At 47.7% G+C, this 24160-nt stretch overlaps 1 gene segment (V, D, J or C); it reads right to left on the minus strand.

Annotated features, from left to right (window-relative positions):
* Positions 1-677: 677 nt before the first annotated feature.
* Positions 678-22375, minus strand: LOC119960208. The segment is given in 6 exon segments: positions 678-1125; positions 2617-2925; positions 3778-4086; positions 4295-4594; positions 21093-21183; positions 22289-22375. Coding segments are annotated over 5 exon segments (1353 nt in total).
* Between the last annotated feature and the right edge of the window lie 1785 nt (positions 22376-24160).

Raw genomic sequence — 24160 nt, forward strand, 5'->3', positions numbered from 1 at the left:
GTGGGAGGTGGGTGGGTGGGTGGGGAGACAGTGGAATAACTAATACCCCTCCCGCTCTCTCTGTTGGGGAGGTGGGGGTACAGTGGATTAACAATTTCACTTTCCCCTCTCTTTGACTGGAGATTGTTGGTCCATGTTTCTGTGTGACCCTCAAATCAGTTCCCAGTGGGTCTCATGCAGCAACTTAAAGCTGACATTAATTTTAAAGGGATGGACAATGAGAGAAGCAGGAACACCGAGATCTAAATGTGATGGGTTTGTTTGTCTGAAATGGGAAATTGTCCGATTTCTCCTCATCTGGAGGAAAGTCAATGAAGATATTTTGCTGAATCCTGGAATGAATGAGTTTTACTCTGTCTCTAACCCAGGGTGTTTCTGAGCTGAGAGCTCTGGTTGTATCAGACTTGGGGCTGAGACCTGTAGAAATCCGGGTCTCATTGACCAGAGACTGGTTTAAAATCGCTGGATTTTAAAGCAGACCAAGACAGGCCAGCAGCACGGTTCAATTCCCGTACCAGCCTCCCCGAACAGGTGCCGGAATGTGGCGCTGAGGGGCTTTTCACAATAACTTGACTGAAGCCTACTTGTGACAATAAGTGATTTTCATTTCATTTTCAGATCTAACATCAGTAAAGTGGAAACACCATTAATCGAGTGGCTGTATGTTTAAATCACAATTAGAGGAAACGTTTTTATTATTTTTATTTTAGTTCGAAATATAACCAATCGATTCTCATTGACATGAATTAACGGTGTCCATCAGAGCGAGGGAAATGTTCACAAAACTGGGTTTACCGCTGGATTTATCAACCGTTCTGTTGATGATCTTCAAGGGGATGGCTTCATGTCCCACCACACAGGAGTAAGAAGCGCCGCTGGCCCACTCCTCCGCTGCAATGGATAACAGGCTGTACATGAAGAAGGAGCTATTGCCGTTCTCCGCCATCACCTCGGTGTTCTTGTAGTTCCCGGGATTCACCGGCTTGTCATTGACGGTCCACTTGACGAAGATCTCTCGGGGGGAGAAACCTCTCACTAAGCAGCTGAGGGAGACGAATCTCTGAGCGGAGACGTCTTCAGCCGAGGGCAGGAGGACAGAGACGGACGGTTCCCGCGGATTGGGATCTGCAGAAAATGTACAATAAATGTCAATAAAATGGGGAATTCCGGAGACAATGGAACCGCGGGTTAGATGTGAGAGAAATGTGTTTTGTGTTGGATTTTAAAGGTTTCCATTTTCCACATTGGGATCTGTCCGGTTTCCCAGCTCGGAGCAGAGGTGGACACAATCCTTTTCCCTGAGGATTTACGGATTATGGATTCGAAAGTTTCAGAAAGTGTACAGCAGGGAAACAGGCCATTCGGCCCAACAGGCTCCTCCCACCTTACCCCAAGAAGATTGGACAACTGCCAATGTGACACCCTTATTCAAAAGGGGAGGGAGTCAAAAACAGGTAACTATAGGCCAGGGACCTTAACATCTGTCAGTGGAAAACGGTTCGAGTCCATTATAATGGATCCAATAGCTGAGCATTTAGAAATACTCAATATAATCAGAGTCAGCACGGCTTCGGGAAGGGTAAATCATGCCTGACAAATTTAGTGCCCTTATTTGAGGTGATGACGAGAAGGCGAGAGAGGGAGGGGGAGGGGGTGGGGCAATAGATGTAAAATACATGAATTTCAAAACGGTGTTTGATAAATGAATGTACTATTCCCATGTTTGCAGATGACAAAAAATAGGTAGAAAGGCAAGTGGTGAGGATTACAGGAAATCCACAGAGGGACAGAGAATGTGAGGTTAGACACTTTGGTAGGAGGAAGAACATAAAGAAATATTATTTAGATGGAGAAAGACTGAAGAAAGCTGAAGTAACGGGGGAATTGGGGGCCCTCATGCAGAAACCACAAAAAGTAAGTTCTGCAGGTAATATGGAGACAAATTGAATGCTGATCTTTATTTTAAAAGGAGTAGAATATAACAATGGGGAAGCCTAGCTAAAACTGGGGAATTAGTGAGACAACACCTGATATACTTTGAATAGCTTTGGTGCCCTTATCTAAGGAAGACAGATTGGTTTTGAAGGCAGTCCAGAGAAGGATCACAAGGTTGATCCCGAGTATGGAGGGATTTTCTTACAGGGAGAGGTTAAGTAGGCTGGGCTGTACTTATTGGAGTTTAGAAGAATGAAGGCGACCTCAGATTCTGGGTCGGTCAGTACGTTCAATGTTGAGGGACACATATTTTAAATCAGTAAAACCGTCAAGAGATATGGGGATAAGGTGGGAAAGAGGAGTTGAAGGTTATCACATCAGATCAGGCTTGAACTCACTGAAGGCTGGACCGGTGTTGATGGGCCCAATGGGTTACATCTGCTCCTAAGTCTTGTGGTCTATGGTCTCGCTTGATCTACACCCAATATCACTGGGTTTAATTCATTGTTCATTCATCTACATATCAATTTCCCCCTGAAACCCTAAACGCCCAGAGTATTTAGTTAGTGGAATTACCAATCAGAATGGACCATAAATACACTGAATGCTAAATACTGACCACTGCTCTCAAACTAGAAATAGACACAATGGCTCACTTATTGCTTCAGTTTCACCGCTCACCTATTTTTTTGTGAATTGAAATTCTTAAAGGAGTTGGCAGGTCCTGATGGCTCGCCACACAGTCAAACACAGCCCCACTCAGCCAGGCTTGTGTCGAGATGTTTAATTTGCTGAGCACACTCTCAGTATCTGCCCCAGGCTCGTCGGCGATCTCTGATTTCAGCGGCTTCTTTGCTTCACTCCAGGACACGTTGACTCCATAAGGAGCATTCGAAATGACACAGGTTAAGGTTACAGTCGCCTCCAGTAAGACCTGTTCTATTGGTGGTGGCACTATTGTTACTGAGGCATCAGTGCAAATGGAAGGATCTGTGAATGAAAAAAGTGGAAATCAACCCAAGTTTGATCTTCAGAATCAGGTCAGCAGGATTCAGCCTGAACTCTAAATGGGAATAAATCATCTTCGAAACATCAACCTCGAAATAATCAACTTCGAAGCATCAACCTTTAAAGATCTCCTTTAATCTTCGATACGCATTGGAAAACCAGTTTGGTTTCTGAAAACTATTCTCATTGTGAAATACAGTCAGCCCCGATGCCATTCTAACGAATAGTATTGCAGCATTCCCAATACAAATATTCCAGTCCTGATCTCAGGGACGAAGTACTGGAGGCTGATCCATAAATAGGTTGGATGAACTTTCCAACACTTCCCCCGGAGCTGTTATCAGTTAAGGGTTCCACACACCCACTGACTCTCAAATATAATCAGCTGTCTGAGGATAAAGCTGATATCAAGTCCACCAGGGGCTGGTTTAGCACAGGGCTAAATAGCTGGCTTTTAAAGTAGACCAAGTAAGGCCAGCAGCGCGGGTTCAATTCCCATACCAGCCTCCCCGAACAGGCGCCGGAACGTGGCGACGAGGGGCTTTTCACAGTAATTCATTTGAAGAATACTTGTGAGAATAAGCGATTTTCATTTCATTGATTCACCTCACTCACTAAATTACTTCAAATTATAGGGATACATTTATTTCTATATTCATAAAATCGTGAATGGTCAGCAATCCTAATGCAGCTCTTACATCAGAATGAAACACAAACTACATGGCAGCAAACTAGAAGTTATTCTGTGCTTTGTACTAACTTCAGTAAATTCCTGATTTGGATTAACATCAGAGTGCAGGATGATTTATTGTTTCCTCTGTTTGTGTCTCTTACCAGACGCGGTGATGTTGTGAATTTGGGTGACCTCTTCATGAGTGACCTGGCAGGTATAGACCGCTTTGCTGAACCATTCCCCAGCGGAGACTGTCAGCCGACTGCTCGCTGAGAAGTTCCCGTTAACTTCACAGGCGGGAGAGGTGACAATTCCTGAACCCATGGCTTGTCCATTCTTCAGCCACTTCACCGTCATTGACTTTGGATGGAAATCGTTGATTGAACAGACGATGTTTGCAAATTTCTGTCTTGTGATTTCTTCACTGGAACTCACGGTGAGGAGAACATTTGGAGCATAAATTCTGGGACCTTCAAGAAACACAATGAGATATTTCTTGCAGAAGAAATTGATAAACAAAATGAGTTGATATACTTAAAAAATGTTTGTGGTCAATAGACACTAAGCTGGATTTTCCAGGGATCAGGAATATGCAGAGTATTACAAATGAGTTATATCCAAGACCCTATATAAGGTAATCATAGGTTTTCTATTTCTCACAGGTTCCATAACACTTACATTCCATTCCAATGCTCTTGTCTGAGACGCTGTGTCGAACCTCACAGCTGATGTTGCTGCATCCCCCCTCTGACTCGGTGATGGTTAACTGGCTGCTCAGGGTGTAGGTTCCCTTCTTGTTTTTTACTGATGGGTATTTCTTAACTCCAGTGGTGATCAGCTGCCCATCGTTCTTCCAGGTGAGGCTGGTGATTTCTGGGGAGTAGTCCATCGCCAAACAGCCGTAGGTCACGGAGCCGTCGGTGTTGTGTTGCTGACATGAGGAGACCAGACTGTAGAGAGTGGGCGGAGTCGGTGTCACTGGGGGAGAATGGCCCATTCAACAAGTTAGACTCTGGTATTTGTGATTTATAAGTAACCAAGCATTTCATAATTTGACTAGAACTATGATTTTATCCTAACATTTCCGATTAAATCACACATCCACATTGAATCTTCTATCGGTTCTATCGTTCGGAATCACCTACTTTTTGTCCCTTGTTCAGAAACTCACCTCTTTCTCCGTCTCTATAAAAAAAAACATATTTTGATGTAATCTGAATGGTGTATCTTTCATTGGATTGAAAGAGAAGAGCAGAGCGTTTCCCCCATTATTTCAGCCACCATGTAATATAAAATGCAAATGAGGCCATAGTCCCGGAGACTGTTCTTTCCCTTTGAGAGCTGACTGTGGTGATTTAACCTGAGGGTCACCACACATCAGGCCAGGAGCAAGGTTGAGAATGGAGATCTTTATGAATAACCTCAGCCGGTGCAGCGATTGAACCCGCGCTGTTGGGATCGCTCTTCGTCACGAACCAGCCGTCCAGCTAACTGAGCTGTGTACGTCACAATCCAGCAAACTGAGCTGTGTACGTCACAATCCAGCTAACTGAGCTGTGTACGTCACAATCCAACTAACTGAGCTGTGTACGTCACAATCCAGCTAATTGAGCTGTGTACGTCACAATCCAGCTAATTGAGCTGTGTACGTCACAATCCAGCTAACTGAGTTGTGTACGTCACAATCCACCTCACTGAGCTGTGTACGTCACAATCCAGCTAACTGAGCTGTGTACGTCACAATCCAGCTAACTGAGCTGTCACGTCACAATCCAGCTAACTGAGCTATGTACGTCACAAACCAGCTGACTGAGCTGTGTACGTCACAATCCAGCTCACTGAGCTGGTTACGTCACAATCCAACTAACTGAGCTGTGTATGTCACAATCCAACTAACTCAGCTATGTACGTCACAAACTAGCTGACTGAGCTGGGTACGTCACAATCCAGCTAACTGAGCTGTGTATGTCACAATCCAGCTAACTGAGCTGTGTACGTCACAACCCAGCTAACTGAGCTGTGTAGATCATAATCCAGCTAATTGAGCTGTGCACGTCACAATCCAGCTAACTGAGCTGTGTACGTCACAATCCAGCTAACTGAGCTGTGTAGGTCATAATCCAGCTAATTGAGCTGTGTACGTCACAATCCAGCTAACTGAGCTGTGTACGTCACAATCAATTTGTCTTACAAAAGTTGTCTCTTCATTTGTATCTTTGCAGTTTTGGGAAATTCCCTTTGTTCAAACTGACTGATGCCCCCTCCTCTCTCCATCTCACTACCTCCACTCCCCAAACCAGAGAATAGTGGCTTTGCTTCAAAAACACCTTCTGAATGCACCTTTATATAATTACAATAAAATTCTACATTTGAGTAATTGCAACATTCACTAATTTTAGGACCATGCACATTGACAGCAGGAGGAGGCCATTCAATCCGTGGAGTCTCCTCCCCCATTCAATAAAATCCCGGCTGTGCTGATTGTGGTGTTAACCCCACATTCCGCCTGTCACTGAGACCGGGCTGTCTGCGATCCCCCCACTCCCCGCCCCGCGCTCTCTGAGCGTTCCCCCATCTCTCTGCGGTTCCCGCTGGATTGCTGCACCTTCCTCCTGGTCCCTTCACTATCGTTTAGCTCTCTGCTCTTTTCCATGGCTCTTTGCCCATGTGCGCTGCACTTTCCCCAGTTCTTTCGACTTTTCCCGGTTCCTGGCACTTTCCCCGGGCTTTTTGAACATTTCGCCAGCACTGTGCGCTTTACCCCGATTCTTATGGCTTATCGCCCACTTTATGGACTTTCGTCCGGCTCTCTGCACTTGCGCCAGCTCTCTGCCCCTTCCCCCGGCTCTCTGCCCCTCCCCCCGGTTCTCTGCGCCTTCCCCAGGCTCTCTGCACCTTCCCCCGGCTCTCTGCTCCTTCCCCCGGCCCCCTGCTCCTCCCCCGGCTCTCTGCTCCTTCCCCCGGCTCTCTGTCCCTTCCCCCGGCTCTCTGCTGCTTCCCCGGCTCTTGGCGCCTTCCCCCGGCTCCCTGCACTTCCCCCGGCTCCTGCACTCCCACTCCCCATCCCCCCCCCCCTCTCTGCACCTTCCCCTTGCTCCCTCCACTTCCTTCCAGCTCTCTGTCCTTTTCTACAGCTCTCTGTGTGTTCCGCTGCATCTCTGCCCATTCCCCTGCATCTCTGCCCATTCCACTGCATCTCCACCCATTCTCCTTCATCTCTGCCCATTCCCCTTCATCTCTGCCCTTTCCCCTTCATCTCTGCCCTTTCCCTTGCACCCCTGCCCTTTCCCCTGCATCTCTGCCCTTTCCCCTGCATCTCTGCCCTTTCCACTGCATCTCTGGCCTTTCCCCTGCATCTCTGCCCTTTCCCCTGCATCTCTGCCCTTTCCACTGCATCTCTGGCCTTTCCCCTGCATCTCTGCCCATTCCCCTGCATCTCTGTGCTTTCCTCCCAACTCTGCCTTTTCGCCGTCTCTCGGCTCCTTCCCCCGGCTCTCCGCACTTTTCCCCGGCTCTCGGCTCCTTCCCCCGGCTTTCTACACCTTCCCCCGGCTCTCTGCACCTTCCCCCGGCTCTCTGCCCCTTCCCCCGGCTCCCTGCCCCTCCCCTCGGTTCTCTGCGCCTTCCCCAGGCTCTCTGCTCCTTCCCCCGGCTCTCTGCTCATCACCCGGCTCTCTGCTCCTTCCCCCGGCTCTCTGTCCCTTTCCCCGGCTCTCTGCTGCTTCCCCGGCTCTTGGCGCCTTCCCCCGGCTCCCTGCACTTCCCCCGGCTCCTGCACTCCCACTCCCGCCCCCCCCCCCCCCCCGCTCTCTGCACCTTTCCCTTCCTCCCTCCACTTCCTTCCAGCTCTCTGTCCTTTTCTACAGCTCTCTGTGTGTCCCGCTGCACCTCTGCCCATTCCCCTGCATCTCTGCCCATTCCACTGCATCTCTGCCCATTCTCCTTCATCTCTGCCCTTTCCCCTTCATCTCTGCCCTTTCCCTTGCATCTCTGCCCTTTCCCCTGCATCTCTGCCCTTTCCCCTGCATCTCTGCCCTTTCCCCTGCATCTCTGCCCTTTCCACTGCATCTCTGGCCTTTCTCCTGCATCTCTGGCCTTTCCCCTGCATCTCTGTGCTTTCCTCCCAACTCTGCCTTTTCGCCGTCTCTCGACTCTTTCCCCCGGCTCTCCGCACTTTTCCCCGTCTCTCGGCTCCTTCCCCCGGCTTTCTGCACCTTCCCCGGCTCTCTGCACCTTCCCCCGGCTCTCTGCACCTTCCCCCGGCTCTCTGCCCCTTCCCCCGGCTCTCTGCGCCTTCCCCCGGCTCCCTGCCCCTTCCCCCGGCTCTCTGCTCCTTCCCCCGGCTCTCTGCTCCTACCCCCGGCTCTCGGCACCTTCCCCCGGCTCCCTGCCCCTTCCCCCTGCTCTCTGCTCCTTCCCCCGGCTCTCTGCCCCTTCCCCTGCCTCTCTGCTCCTTCCCCCGGCTCTCTGCCCCTTCCCCCGGCTCTTTGCCCCTTCCCCCGGCTCTCTGCCCCTTCCCCCGGCTCTCTGCCCCTTCCCCCGGCTCTCTGTCCCTTCCCCCGGCTCTTTGCCCCTTCCACCGGCTCTCTGTCCCTTCCCGCGGCTCTCTGCCCCTTCCCCCAGCTCTCTGCCCCTTCCCCCGGCTCTTTGCCCCTTCCCCCGGCTCTCTGCCCCTTCCCCCGGCTCTCTGTTCCTTCCTCCGGCTCACGGCAATCCCGTGTCATGCAGCCACATTCGGGCGCCACTGGACATCAGTTTCGCTCCAGTTCTCTATTCCTCCCCCGTTGCAGTCGCTCCCTTGCCCATTTCCTGAGCATCAGAGAGAGAGGATGAGTGAGTAACTGAGTGAGGGTCGGAGAGTGAGTGTGTGTGAGTGAGTAACCGAGTGAGGGTAGGAGTGTGAGTGCGGGTGAGTGAGTAACTGAGTGAGGGTAGGAGAGTGAGTGCGGGTGAGTGAGTATCTGAGTGAGGATAGGGGAGTGAGTGCGAGTGTGTGAGTAACTGAGTGAGGGTAGGAGAGTGAGTGCAGGTGAGTGAGTAACTGAGTAAGGATAGGAGAGTGAGTGTGGGTGAGTGAGTGACTGAGTGAGGGTAGAAGAGTGAGTGCGGGTGAGTGAGTAACTGAGTGAGGGTAGGGGAGTGAGTGTGGGTGAGTAACTGTGTGAGGATAGGAGAGTGAGTGTGGGCTGTGAGTAACTGAGTGAGGGTAGGAGAGTGAGTGCGGGTGAGTGAGTAACTGAGTGAGGGTAGGAGAGTGAGTGTGGGTGAGTGAGTAACTGAGTGAGGGTAGGAGAGTGAGTGTGGGTGAGTGAGTAACTGAGTGAGGGTAGGAGAGTGAGTGTGGGTGAGTGAGTAACTGAGTGAGGGTAGGAGAGTGAGTGCGGGTGAGTGACTAACTGAGTGAGGGTAGGAGAGTGAGTGCGGGTGAGTGAGTAACTGAGTGAGGGTAGGAGAGTGAGTGTGTGTGAGTGAGTTGGCTGATTGAGGATGTATGAGTGTTAATGAGTGGCAGATCAGGGTGAATGACTGAGTGAGGGTAAATGGGTGAGGCTGTGTCACCGAGCACGAATGAGCCAGGATGGGTGAGGGAGAGTGAGTGAGATGCAGGAATGAGTGCCGCTGGGTGAGTGAGGTTGTGTAGTTAGAGTCAATGAAGATGAGTGAGCGAGGGTGGGTGAGTCAGGGGGTCGGTGAGTGAGTGAGCTTGGGTGAGTCGGGGGTCGACTGCTGGTGAGTGAATGTAGTGGGTGAATGAATGAGGGGGAGTCAGTGACCGTGGGCGAGTGAGGGTGAATGAGTGAGGATGGTTGAGGGAGGATGTATGAGTGAGTGCGGGTCAGTGAGGATGTAAGTGTGGCTCAGTGAGTGAGGTGCATCATTGAGAATTAGTGGGTGTGCGAGGATGAGTGAGGATGTGTGAGTGGCAGAGAATGAGTGTGGGTGGTGCGCGAGGGTGGGTGTGTGATGGTGGATGAGTGAGTGAGGGTGAGTGAGGGGATGGGTGTGGGTAAATGAGGGTGTGTGAGGATGGGTGGGTGAGTGAGGGTGAGTGATAGTGGGTGACAGAGGGTGGGTGCATCTGGTTAGGGTGGCTCAATAAGGGTGTATGAGGGAATGTGAATGAGTGAGGGTGTGTGAGTGAGGAAGGGTAAGGATCTGTGAGTGAAGGTGTGTGAAAGAGGGTGGGTGCGAGTCTTTGTGAGGGTGAATGAGTGAGGCTGGGTGAGTGAGTATGAATGAGTCATTGTGGATGTGTGAGGGAAGATTCGAGAGCGATGGTGGATTGGAGGGTGAGTGTGGGCGAGTTAGGGTGGGTGGTGGTATTTGAGTGAGGGGGAGAGTGAATGTGTCAGTGAGGGTGGGTTACTGATTGAGGGTGCGTGAGGGTGGGTGTGTGAGTGTGGGTGAGTGAATAAGCGTGCGTGAGGGTGGGTGTGTGAGGGTGGGTGAGTGAATAAGTGTGCGTGAGGGTGGGTGTGTGAGGGTGGGTGAGTGAATAAGCATGCGTGAGGGTGGGTGTGTGAGGGTGGGGGAGTGAGGGTGTGTGAGTGAGGGTGGGGGAGTGAGTGTGGGGGGGGGGGGGTGACTGAGTGAGGGTGAGAGCCTGAAGGAGAGTGGGTGAGGATGAGTCAGGATGGGCGTTGGTTTGAGGATGAGTGGGTGAGAGTGTGTGAGTGAGGGTGAACGAGTTAGGTTGGGCCTGAAAGGGTGAGTCAATCAGGGCGAGTGGTGGTGAATGAGGATGGGTGACTGTGTGTGTGAGGGTGAGGGAGTGAAAGTGTGTCAGGGTTTGTGGCTGAGTGAGAGTGTGTCAGGGAGGGTGTGTGAGTGAAAGTGTGTCAGGGTGGGTGGGTGAGAGTGTGTCAGGGAGGGTGGGTGAGTGAGTGTGTGTCAGGGAGGGAGGGTCAGTGAGTGTGTCAGGGAGGGTGGGTGAGTTAGGGTCTGTCAGGGAGGATGGGTGAGTGAGTGTGTCAGGGAGGGTGGGTCAGTGAGTGTGTGTCAGGGATGGTGGGTGAGTGTGTGTGTGTCAGGGAGGGTGGGTGAGTGAGAGTGTGCCAGGGAGGGTGGGTGAGTGTGTGTGTGTCAGGGAGTGTGGGTGAGTGAGAGTGTGTCAGGGAGGGTGGGTGGGTGAGAGTGTGTCAGGGAGGGTGGGTCAGAGTGTGTGTGTCAGGGAGGGTGGGAGAGTGAGAGTGTGCCAGGGAGGGTGGGTGAGTGTGTGTGTGTCAGGGAGGGTGGGCGAGTGAGAGTGTGCCAGGGAGGGTGGGTGAGTGTGTGTGTCAGGGAGAGTGGGCGAGTGAGAGTGTGCCAGGGAGGGTGGGTGAGTGAGAATGTGTCAGGGAGGGTGGATGAGTGGGTGTGTCAGAGAGGGTGGGTGAGTGAGAGTGTGTCAGGGAGGGTGTGTCAGAGTGTGTGTGTCAGGGAGGGTGGGTGAGTGAGAGTGTGTCAGGGAGGGTGGAAGAGTGTGTGTGTGTCAGAGAGGGTGGGTGAGTGAGAGTGTGTCAGGGAGGATGGGTCAGAGTGTGTGTGTCAGGGAGGGTGGGTGAGTGTGTGTGTCAGGGAGTGTGGGTGAGTGGGAGTGTGTCAGGCTGGGTGGGCGTGTGAGAGTGTGTCGGATTGAGCGTGTATCAGGGAGGGTGGGTCAGTGAGAGTGTGTCAGGGAGGGTGGGAGAGAGTGTGTGTGTCATTGAGGGGGTGGGTGTGTGAGAGTGTGTCACGTGGGTGTGAGAGTGTGTCGGGAGAGTGAAAGTGTGTCAGGGGGTGGGTGAGTGAGAGTGTGTTAGGGAGGGTGGGTGAGTGAGAATGTGTCAGGGAGGGTGGATGAGTGAGAGTGTGTCAGGGAGGGTGGATGAGTGAGAGTGTGTCAGGTAGGGTGGGTGTGTGAGAGTTTCAGGGAGGGTGGGTGTGTGAGAGTTTCAGGGAGGGTGGATGAGAGTGTGTGTGTCAGGGATGGGGTGGGTGTGTGAGAGGGCGTCACGGGGGGGGTGAGAGTGTGTCAGCAGAGTGGGTGAGGGAAAGTGTGTCAGGGAGGGTGTGTGAGTGACTGTGTGTCAGGGAGGGTGGGTGATTGAAAGTGTGTCGGGGAGCGTGTGTGAGTGAGTGTCTGTCAGGGAGGATGGGGGGTGGTGAGTGTGTGTCAGGGAATGTGGGTCAGTGAGTGTGTGGCAGGGAGGGTGGGTGAGTGAGAGTGTGTCAGGGAGGGTGGGTGAGAGAGAGTTTGTCAGGGTGGGTGGGTGAGTGAGAGTGAGTGAGGGAGGGTGGGTGAGTGAGAGTGTGTCAGGGAGGCTGGGTGAGCGAGTGAGTGAGGGAGGGTGGGTGAGTGAGAGTGTGTCAGGGAGGGTGGGTGAGTGAGAGTGCGTCAGGGAGGCTGGGTGAGTGTGTATGGGTGGGTGAGTGAGAGTGTGTCAGGTAGGGTGGATGAGAGAGTGAGTGAGGGAGGGTGGGTGAGTCTGTGTGTCAGGGATGGTGGGTGAGAGAGAGTGTGTCAGGGAGGCTGGGTGAGTGTGTCTGGGTGGGTGAGAGAGAGTGTGTCAGGTAGGGTGGGTGAGAGAGTGAGTGAGGGAGGGTGGGTGAGTCTGTGTGTGTCAGGAAGGGTGGGTGAGTGAGAGTGCGTCAGGGAGGCTGGGTGAGTGTGTCTGGGTGGGTGAGTGAGAGTGTGTCAGGTAGGGTGGGTGAGAGAGTGAGTGAGGGAGGGTGGGTGAGTCTGTGTGTGTCAGGAAGGGTGGGTGAGTGAGAGTATGTCAGTGAGGGTAAGTGAGTGAAAATGTGTCAGGGAGGGTGGGTGAATGAGTGTCTGTCAGGGAGTGTGGGGGTGAGTGTGTGTCAGGGAGGGTGGGGGTGTGTGTGCGTCAGAGAGGGAGGGTGAGTGAGTGTGTGTAAGGGAGGGTGGATGAGTGAGAGTGTGACAGGGAGGGTGGGTGACTGAGAGTTTCAGGGAGGGTGGGGGAGTGAAAGAGTATCAGTGAGGGTGGGTGAGTGAGTGAGTGTCAGGGAGAGTGGGTGAGTGTGTGTGTGTCCTGGTTGGTGGGTGAGAGAGAGTGTGTCAGGGGGGGTGTGTGAGTGTGTGTGTGTCAGGTAGGGTGTGTGAGTGAGGGTGCATGAGTGAGAGTGGATCAGGGAGGTGTGTCAGTGAGGGTGGGTGAGTGAGTGTGTGTCAGGGTGGGTGGGTGAGTGTGTGTCAGGGAGGGTGGGTGAGTGAGCCTGTGTCAGGGGGGTGGTGTGTGTCAGGGAGGGTGGGTGAGTGTGTTTCAGGGAGGGTGGGTGAGTGAGTGTGTCAGGGAGGGTGGGTGTGTGAGAGTGTCAGGGAGGGTGGGTGAGTGTCTGTGTGTCAGGGAGGGTGGCTGAGTGTCTGTGTGTCAGGGAGGGTGGGTGAGTGAGTGTGTGTCAGGGAGTGTGGGTGAGTGAAAGTGTGTCAGTGAGGGTGGGTGAGTGAGAATGTGTCAGGGAGGGTGGTTGAGTGAGAGTGTGTCAGGGAGGGTGAGTGAATGTGTGTCAGGGAGGGTGGGTGAGTGTATCACCGAGGGTGGGTGAGTCAGAGTGTGTCAGGGAGGGTGGGTGAGTCAGAATGTGTCAGGGAGGGTGGGTGAGTGAGAGTGTGTCAGGGAGGGCGAGTGAGTGTGTCAGGGAGGGTGGGTGAGTGAGAGTGTGTCAGGGTGGGTGGGTGAGTGAGGGTAAGTGAGTGAGGGTGGGTGTGATTGTGGGTGTGAGGGTGGGTGTGAGGGTTGTTAAGGAAAGATGTATCATCGAGGATAGGTGAATGAGGGTGAATGAGTGATAGTGAGTGAAGACTGGTGAGTGAGGGCGAGTGAGCGTGGATGAGTGAGTGGCCGCGATGGTCCTTCCCAGGTGCTCCCAGCCCATTAGGACGATGTTCCTCTGGATAAGTTTCCGCTCAGGCTCAGCTTCCTGTTGACTGTTGTCCACAGTCGAGCTGGGGGCTCTTCCAATCGGCTCCACCACCCCCACCTCCTCCTCTTCCTCTCCATCGATCCTGTCCTGATTCTCCACATTGATCAGCTTTCAGTAACACCGGCTGTGTACAGTCAGACAGCAGTGTAGATCACTGGGCAGCTGCTTTAATACTTTCAGTAACACCGGCTGTGTACAGTCAGACAGCAGTGTAGATCACTGGGCAGCTGCTTTAATACTTTCAGTAACACCGGCTGTGTACAGTCAGACAGCAGTGTAGATCACTGGGCAGCTGCTTTAATGCCGATGTAATTTCATTTTGTACAAAACAATTCGGAACTTCAACAATGAACATTCCTGCAACTTGAGATTTTCATTTTACAAATGGCAATTTCAGGCCGTAAAATTGTTGTCATATTGTGTCAGAGTGTTTTCTTCATTTTTGTGCTGTAGGAGTCTCTGGCTGGGCCAGCATTTATTTCCCATCCCTCAGTGCCATTGAGATGACGGTGGTGAGCTTCATTCTTCAACCACTGCCGTCCATGTGGTGTTTGGGAGGCAGCTCCAGAATTTTGAATCATCGACAGTGAAGGAACAATGTGATATCTTGAGGTCACGATGGAGAGAGGCTTGATGGAGAAATTCCAGTTGGTGATGTTCCCATGTGTCTGCTGTCCTTGTCCAGATGGTGCTGTTGTGAGTTTGGAAGCTGCTGTCGAAGGAGCCATGACGAGTTCCTGCAGAGCATGTTGTAGGTGTTACACACTGCTGCCTGTGTTCCTCAGTGGTGGAGGGAGGGAGTGGTTGTCGATGGTGTGCCAATCACGCGCTACTTTGTCCTGGATGATGTTGAGTTTTTGAGTGTCGTTGGAGCTGTATTCATCCAGGCAAGTGGGGAGCATTCCATCACACTCCTGAATGTGCCTTGCAGATGGTGGACGTGATATGGAGATGCCGGCGTTATCTGGGGTGAGCACAGTAAGAAGTCTTACTCAGGTGACTCACCTGATGAAGGAGCTGCGCTCCGAAAGCAAACAAACCTGTTGGACTTTAACCTGGTGTTGCAGATGGTGGACAGGCTTTGGGGCATCAGGAGTTGTTTTTGTTGCAGATTTCCGAGTCTCTGACCTCTTGTGACAGCCACACAGTGTATATGACTGGTCCAGTTCAGTTTCTGGTCAATGGTCAGCAGGACATTCAGCGATGGTAATTCCATTGAATGGCATGGGGTGATCGTTCGATCTTCGCTTGTTTGAGATGTCCATTGCGTGCACTTGTCTGGTGCGAATGTTACTTTCCCCTTGTCAGCCCAAGCCTGGATATAGTCCAGATCTTGCTGCATTTAGCAATGGACTGCTTCAGTAATTACGGAGTCGTGAATGGTGCTGAACATCGTTCAATGATCAGCCAAAATCCCCATTTCTGACTTTTGGAAGGTCATTGCTGAAGCAGCTAAAGATGGCGGGGCCGACACTGAGGAACCCCTGCAGTGATGTCCTGGAACTGAGATGATTGATCTCCAACAATCGAAACCATCTTTCTTTCCACTCGGTATGACTCAAACCAGCGGGGAATTTCCCCCCGATTCCCATAAACTTCAGTTTTGTTCGGGGTCCTTGATGCAACACTGGTTCAAATGTTGCCTTGATGTCACGAACAGTCACACTCACCTGTCTGTGCATTCTTGTGTGTGTGTATCCCTGTGTGCGTGTTCCTAGGTGTTTATGTGTGTGTGTGAGCGTGTGTCTGTCCCTGTGTGTGTGTGTGTGTGTGTCCCTCTGTATCCCCTTGTGCGTGTTACTGTGTGTCTGTGAGTGTGTGTATCTGTTGCTGTTTGTGTGCTGCTGTGTGTGTGATGAGTGTGTGTGTGCTCCTGAGTATGTGTGTGTGAACATATGTGTGTGTTCCTGTGTGCCCCTATGTGTGTGTTCCTGTGTGTGTGAGAGAGACAGAGTACGTGTATGTATGTGAGATAGGTGTTAGAGGGAGAATAAAATAATTTGCAAGGGAGAGTTTCTGTGTGAGTGTGTGTGAGGGGATGTGTGTGAGAGAGATTTTGTGTGTGAGTGAGAGAGGCAATGTGTGTGAGAGTGTGTAATGGGAAGATTGTGTGCGTGAGTTCGAGATTGTGTGTGTATATGAGTGTGTGTGAGAGATTAGAGAGCACGTGGGTGTGTACCTCAGACAGTGAGAGAGAGACCACGTGTGTCAGGGAGAGACAGAATGTGTGGGCACGTTTGTGTGTTTCTGAGAACATGTGATAGAGTATGCCAAAGAACATAGAACATAGTACAATACAGTGCAGGACAGGCCCTTTGTCCCACGATGTTGCACCGACATGGGAAGTCAAAAACTAAAGGCCATCTAACCTACACTATGCCATTATCATCCATATGCTTATCCAATAAACTTTTAAATGCCCTCAACATGTCTGTGTTTGAGTGAAAGAAAGTGTGTTCACGAGGTATGTATGTACCAGTGTGTGTCAGAGAGAGAAATAAGTGCTTGTGTGAGTATGTATGTGTTTGTGTATGAGAGTGTGCATGTGCGAAAGAGAGATTGTTTGAGAGAGGCACGTGACACAATGTGCATGAGAGCGAGCAGGTGAGAGAATGTATGTGTGTGACAGGGTGCGTGTTTGTGTCTGTGGAAGTGTGTGTGAGAGAAAGGGAGAGAGATACAGTAGTATGTTTGAGATTATGTGTGTGAAATAAGGAATGATTCTGTTTGAAGAGCGATTATGGATGTGAGACTGTGTGTGGGAGAGAGAGATCTGTGTGTCTGAGATAGTGTGTCTGCCATAGAGAGGGAGTGTGTGAGAGAAAGAATGTGCGGATGAGAGAGTGTGTGTGTCAGAGAGAGAGAGAATGTGTGAGAATGTGAGATACTGCATGCCTGAAAGAGAGAAATAGTTTGTTTGTCAACAGAGAGAGAGAGAATGAGACAGTGTCCATGAGAGAGAGAGGGCATGTGCCAGGGTGCACGTTTGAGAGAGCGTGTAAGCGAGAGAGTGAGAGATTAATAATGTGTTGGTGAGTTTGTGTGCGTCTGAGATATTGTATATGTATATAAGAGGGAATATGTGTGAGAGAGAGCCTGAAAGAAAAAAATGCTACGTTTGAAGAGCGATTATGCTTGTATGTGAGGGAGAGAGACGGTCTGTGTGTTTGAGAGTGGGTGTGAGAGTGAGGCAAAGTGTGTCAGAGATTTGGTGAAAGAGAATGCGTGTGAGATAGATCGTGTGTGAGTGAGAGCAGTGAGCGGGAGATCATCACAGTGTGTCTGAGAGTGAGATTGTGAGAGTGTGATTGTGTGTGAGGCACAGTGTGTATATTTGAAAGAAGGATTGTGATTATGCGCGTGAGAGAATTCGTTTGTGTGAGGATGTAAGAGAAATAGCGAGTGAGAGAGTGAGAGTGTGTATGTGTTTGTATCGATGTATGGGTGCACCAACACCTGCAAGTTCCCTTCCAAGACACTCACCATCCTGATTTGGAAATATACTGCCAATCCTTCACTGTCGCCGAGTCAAAATTCTGGACCTCCCTCCCTAGCAATATTGCAGATATACCTCCGCCACATGGACTGCAGCTATTCAAGGATGCTTCACATCAAAACTTTCCCAAGGACCCTTAATGAAATGAAATGAAAATCGCTTATTGTCACGAGTAGGCTTCAATGAAGTTACTGTGAAAAGCCCCTAGTCGCCACATTCCGGCGCCTGTCCGGGGAGGCTGGTACGGGAATCGAATCGTGCTGCTGGCCTGCTTAGTCTGCTGTAAAAAGCCAGCGATTTAGCCGAGTGAGCTAAACCAGCCCCAGGGATATATATTAAAATCTAGCCTTGCCAGCGCCTCCAGAATCCTAGGATAGGATTAAAAATCAAATGCAAAGGGATTTCTCCGCTGCACTGACGCATTAAATAGATCAAGGACTGCCATAGCACGGAATGTAACCCAATAAATCGCTCTCTGCATTGCCGAATCGAAAATTCCCAAGACCGATATATCACTGCTTAAAAATCAACCAAATCTCCTTCTCCAGCCTGTCTGGCGTTGCTGAATTCTTTCTGACTGTCACAATCTGGGTTTGGAATCCCCTTTCTGAGTCACCTAGTCAAACATCAAGTATAATTTCCACATTCCACACATATACAAGTTTTATTGAAGAGATTGATCAAATTGTACTCCCTGAAATATTGGAAAATGAAGCAGAAGATTTACAACCAATCAGGAAGATTCCTGGTCCCAGCACAGTGACCGCACGCACAGAAACTGAACAGACGCAAATTACAACAATCGATTTCCAGCAGAGAGATCTGTTCAATCTGTCAGTTTCATGAAACTGTTTGATTCTAATTTATCAATGGTCAACTTCCGACAACAATAATTTAGTAACTTATTTGAAATTAAACTGACATTAATTTCAAAACTGCATTCGGTTTTTAACTATTTCTCTCTGTCTATCTCAAAACTCGATAATTGGGCAAAAAGTAGTTTTGCTGAAAATGAGCAGATTAAATATTACAGATTCAGGCTAGATTAATGACGGAACAGAGACTCAGTGACAGGGTAATAATTAAACAAACCAGGAAATATTCACATTACCCACTGATATGATCTAAAAACACAATTAAATGTAATCAGAAAAATAATCAGGGCAAAAGAATGTAATCAGTAAAATAATTGAGCTGCACGCAGCAGTATAATGAAATGTATGGGTTCATCAATTAATTTCAGATATTATTAAAATTCTCTAAAACATTTGAGATATTGCACGCCAGGATACAACTCAATTGTAGGAGATCATTTATGTTGAATTAATTCTCACTGATATTGTATTGTAAGTTATTGTTAATTGTCAGCTAATTCTTTATTCGATTATCTGTACTATAATAATAAATATAATAAAAATAGCATTCAATAATCCCCAAATTGTTTTTACCCAGAGCGTTATGAAATAATTGGGGTTTAATTAAAACAACCTGACAATCAAACAATGTTGAACAGTAAACTCCAAATTACTCGATGGAAACATCTTAACATTTAATTGACTATATTCACATTTCTTTAAACTCCAATTGCTCTATTCGACCTACAAATGTGTAAAATATGCGCCTTTCTGAACACATTGATAAATCACAAACTCCATCTATTCTCAGAAAGTAATGAATATAACGAGAACAGCTCAGTAATGTTTATTCAAATCATTTGCAAAACTCACCCATTATGAGCAAGTGGAGTCGACAATTTGTTGTTGAATTTAGCATTTAATAAAATTTAAGCCTAAAGCTAACATATAATCATTCTTCCTTTCCAATCATCTGTTCTTCCTATAATTCTATCGTGTGTAGAGCACAGCTATGGGATACAGGATGTCATTATCAAATGCAAAGCTACTTTTAACCTTTTGTAAATAAATAAACCGGTTTGACATTCAAGCTTTTACTTTTCAATCTCTTGCCATAGGCAATCTGAACGTTCCTACAATACAAATAAAATCATGGGAACAATTCCTTGATTGGCAGCGACTTCCACATCTCAGAAACCTATTTAAGATTAGATTAATGATAATTACCTCGCTATCCAACTACGCATTACAGTGAAGGGATAATATGGTTGCAGCGCCACAGAAATAATAGAATAACTGGAATTACAAAGTATTTCCAGCCTAGAAACCTGTCCGGTCAAGTTAACCTCGTGCGGAACACAGCAGGATTGTGAAAGGTGATTAATGATGAATTATATTAATATATAATAACCTTTGGTTAATATGGAGTTGTATCACCGCATTGGAATTGTTTGAATTATATAAATGTTACTATGTTCTGCATGGGCGTTTCAGTCACTATTTCGTTTAATCTGGAAGCATCAGTTAAAATTACAAAATGCATCAATATATCTTTATTCGATTATTTTCTTAAGCCTGGCTGTTTTCACCCGACAATCGCCCTTCAAGCATTTTCAAACGCGGAGACTGTTTGCATTCAACCAGAAAACGTGTAACCGCTCAGTGTCACCGAGTTTAAACAATGCAGAAACAATGCAGAAACGCTGAACCGTTTGACAGATCTGAATCATTTAAAGTCACCCAGATACACAATCTCCTCAGCAGAACAAAACACTAAATTACATCAATGATGGACTGAAACCCGCTTATGGAGAAGCAGCTCAATTCTACGTCGAACAGCATCAAACTTAACTTTGCAAGAAAATATCAATATCCAGCAAACCAGCTAGTCACCAAATGTATGAATTATTAAACTAAACAGAAATGTGGAATAACAGCAATAGCATTGCGAGGTGCTCGAATATTAACAACAAATAAATATTGAAACTTAACCATTTTTTTCATACTGAGTCATTTTTCAAACACATTTAAATGCTTTTAATGTTTACAGTTGATGATAAAAGCTGCAACCATCAGATGCCATGATGTGGAGATGCCGGCGTTGGACTGGGGTGAGCACAGTAAGAAGTCTTACAACACCAGGTTTAAAGTCCAACAGGTTTGTTTCAAACACGAGCTTTCGGAGCACGGCTCCTTCTTCAGGTGAATGCCATTCACCTGAAGAAGGAGCCGTGCTCCGAAAGCTCGTGTTTGAAACAAACCTGTTGGACTTTAAACCTGGTGTTGTAAGACTTCTTACCATCAGATGCCACCGAGATTAAACTTTGCACAAACGGCAAACTGATTGCAGCAACAACTTGTGCTCGGAAAGGATTTGTGGTAAAACGTGGCTTAGTTTAATCTGCAATTTTCACTTTTTTTTCAAGATGCAGAAACAGCCTCCCTGTTCTCTGCCTACAATCGTGCGACAAGCAGTTTCAAACACGTATACTCTGCATTCAATCACAAAGCGTGTAACCGCTCAGTGTCACCGAGTTGAAACAATAGACACACCAAACCGTTTCACAAACTTTTCTACACAAAGTCACCCAAAAACATTCCTCAGCAGGAAAACACCAAATCACATCACTGAAGGAGTGAAACATCATGGAGAAACAGCTCAATTCTACAAACACTTTCAACAGAACCAAATGTAACATTGCAAGAACATCTCAATTTAGAATGCACCAAACCCTCATGTCATCAAATGAATGAACAGGTTAACTAAACAGAAAACTTGAATAATATCATCTGCACTTTCAGTAAGCAGAACATGTTCAATAAGATAATACAGAAACTTTAGCACATTTTGTCAATGTTGGGTTCGATCTCAAACACTTGTGCGGAAGACGGTACAAGCTGCAGACATTAGATAGAACCGAGATTAAACATGGGGTAAAAACAGCCGTTTTGTATTTGAAGTAACCCGGCCACACAGTATCCTCAGCAAATAAACATCAAATCACAGCAAATAGGGACTGAATCCCTCAGCAGCATCTTTCTGTCAAGAAACCGCGGGATTCGATATCCCCCTTTCAGCAGAATCAAATGAAACATTGCAACAACATCTCAATACATGATCCACCAAAACACATTTCAGTGAACGAATGGATTTTGAAAATGAAGAAAAATTTAAAACAAATACAGTAACACAGTTGGTAAATAATGGAATGGTTCTTACCTGCAGTCACCGTCACCATGGTGCCTTGTCCCCAGTAGTCCATGATGTCACAGTGTCACATTCCCTGGGCAGCTCCGTACAATAACCGCACCTGCACAAAATAGACATAAATCCACCATTATTTTAAATATTCACAAACCAGCGGCAAAGAGAATTCACGATTAATTTTCAGGAAATTATATTAATATTTGTGGATACCGTTCTCTCTTCATAAATGACCGAATGTTTTACATTTCACAGACATGGAAATGTTATTGAAAACAGCAACTGTGACTAAATAACGACCACCAATTTTCCACATTAATTCTTATTATTTTGTCAGTGCTGGAAATAAATAATACTTCACTGTGAATAAAGTTGGATTGTAAAAGCGAGCACTGAGCCAGCCTCAGTTAATTAGTGCTGAGGGGCTTTTTGTATTGACAGTAACTGCTGTGCCCCAGTTATCACAGTGAGACACAGCGTGTCAAATACTGCGGCAGCCTGTTAACTGTAAAATACAGAGATTTAATTTCACTGTCACTCAATAAACTAACTCTGTCTCTTCCAAGCGTGAATGGGTGAGTTATTTCAGCTTGTCCGGGTCATTACATTTATAAAGAGGATCAGAACACTTTTAAACCCTCTGTGCAGATTTAGCGAGTCGGTGAACAGTGATAAAGTGGAAGATTTGTATACCTTTGTGCAAAATAATATTAGTTCCAAACGTTGTTTTATTTAAAATTCATTTACATTGACAATCCTGCCGTGGCGCTGATCACCAATTTGAACAAACTCTATCACTGAGGTTTTTGTATGAGGATGTCGCTGTGCACAGCACTGTGACCCACTGTAGTCACAGTGACAGACACCCGCACAAAAACTGCACTCACTCTCTGTTCAGTCCTGCCGCTCAATATTCACATCAAATACACGTTTACTTGTGATCTAATTTACAATTTAGGCAGCATTTGCCAAACCCAATGTACATACACTTTCTCCAAGTATCAGAAATGATAAAACCAGGTTTATAGCCAAGTCTCTAATTGCTGAAACTGTGAACAGTAAATATAAACACAGATAAAAGCTCATCCTATTAGATCGACTGGTTTGTTCGGTTTTACTGTTTAATTTTCTCTGTGTTAGTTATGTAAGAAGTAGCTTGTGTTTTGCTTCTGATTTCTGTCATTAATATTACATTTGAATCAAGTGCTGACCTTCAGGTTAAGGTGCAAGTTGCTGAATTCCCTCTCGAGCTGTTCTTGTGCGGGTCCAGCCCTGGTTCCTCTCGCTGTGGTATCCAGCACAGTAATAGATGGCGGTGTCTTCGGTCTTCAGGTTCGTCATGGCCAAAGAAAAGATGCTGTTTGAAGTGTCTTTGGACGCAGTGAATCGATCTTTAATGGCGGGCGCATAGTTGTTGCTGGATGAACTCTTGTACTCAAGCAGCCACTCCAGCCCCTGTCCGGGAACCTGGCGGATCCAGTTCATCCAGGTGCTGCCGAGATCGAAGCCGCTGGTTTTACAGGTCAGTGTCAGGGAGCCTCCGGGACGCCCGGTCTCTGCCTCCGGCTGAGTCAACACAACATCCGACTGGACACCTATAAAAATATATCAAAAAGCCCGAGGATTAATGCTGGTGAAATGATTGGTGACTCTGGAACATTCCAGAGAGAGACTAACACTGAGACAGTAACAGTGAGAGACTTGGACAATAAAAACTACTCACGGGATAAGAAAGTCAGCAACAAACTGAGAGAAATGGCCCACCTCATCCTTCTGGTCATTTGGGGGAAATGGTTGTGTCAGGAACTCAGTGAACAAACCAGCTCCCGGACTGTTGGATTCGGGTCCCAGTGAGCGGCATTTAAATACCCGGCAGAAGGGGGCGGCTTTCCAGGCGCCGCCTGTTGATTCCCTGGTGGAGGCGGCGCCTGGATCCACGTCCCACCTTCCACACCCCCAACAGAATGGACTCACAGATTTACTATAGACTATTATTAAAATATACATTTATCTGTATCGGGATATTTGTTTAGCTGAATGGGTTTATTGCAATGTTTTCATTGGTTCTAATGACGACATTACAATTACGCATCTGGTCATAAAAACTTATTCCATTGTAAAATTAGTCCCTTTATTTCTACATTACAACAGAAGGGAATGAACATAAACAGATTAAATTATATTGTTAGGTAATAAGTCGGCTGTCAGATTTGCAACACTCTGGGATTGTATCCCATTACCGCAAAAAAGTATCATTTATCAGATGAATTGTTAACGATTTATGTAACTAAATGCGGGAATGAACAAAGTGTGGGTGGCTATCACTGTACAATATGGGTCTCTGAACAAGAGAGACTCCTCACATTGCACAATGTTAGTCCTTATATTTCGCAAACTACCCCAGAGTCTCAGACAGTCCTGTGAACATTAGCGGCGGGAGAAGAAGCCGCTTGCCTGATAATTCAGCAGTGAGTTGACAGAGAAACATAACATTCACACCAGCTTTTGACAGAGAAGTTAATGAATCGGAACGGACAGGGCGATCAGCAAAGTTATCCTTCAGCGTCCAAATCATTGCCGTTAATTTTACTGACCACCGGCTGTCTAACATTCACTGGTGTTGGGAACACAGGATATCAGGACTGTGCGGCATATTACACAATATCACAGGAATACATATTTATTCTCCACTAAAGCAGGTCATGAACTGGTCATTTCTCCACTCATTGACAGCAATGAGAGAGACTGTTAAATAATGTAAATCAGCACCAATTAAACTGTCCACAACACGGTGAAAATCAGGTAGAAGTTTAAATGAGGTCAACAACTCGGAGAATATTGATGGAATCCCCGCGAGTTCAAGGCAGTTCTATTACTTTTAATTCATTTTAATTTATATTTTCGCAATTCTGCTCATCTTATTGACCTTGTGGATTGTGTCCATCAACACCACTCACTCTCACTTCATTAGGTTCTTCACAAACGGACTTTAATAAATAGTGACCTTTACTCAGAACTAATATAAATTAAATAGCATCTGGTCAGGTTACTATTTTCTGATTGTGTTTAATCCCATAGTGAAC

The sequence above is a fragment of the Scyliorhinus canicula genome, unplaced genomic scaffold (genome assembly GCF_902713615.1).
Source record: "Scyliorhinus canicula unplaced genomic scaffold, sScyCan1.1, whole genome shotgun sequence".
NCBI classification, from domain to species: domain Eukaryota; kingdom Metazoa; phylum Chordata; class Chondrichthyes; order Carcharhiniformes; family Scyliorhinidae; genus Scyliorhinus; species Scyliorhinus canicula.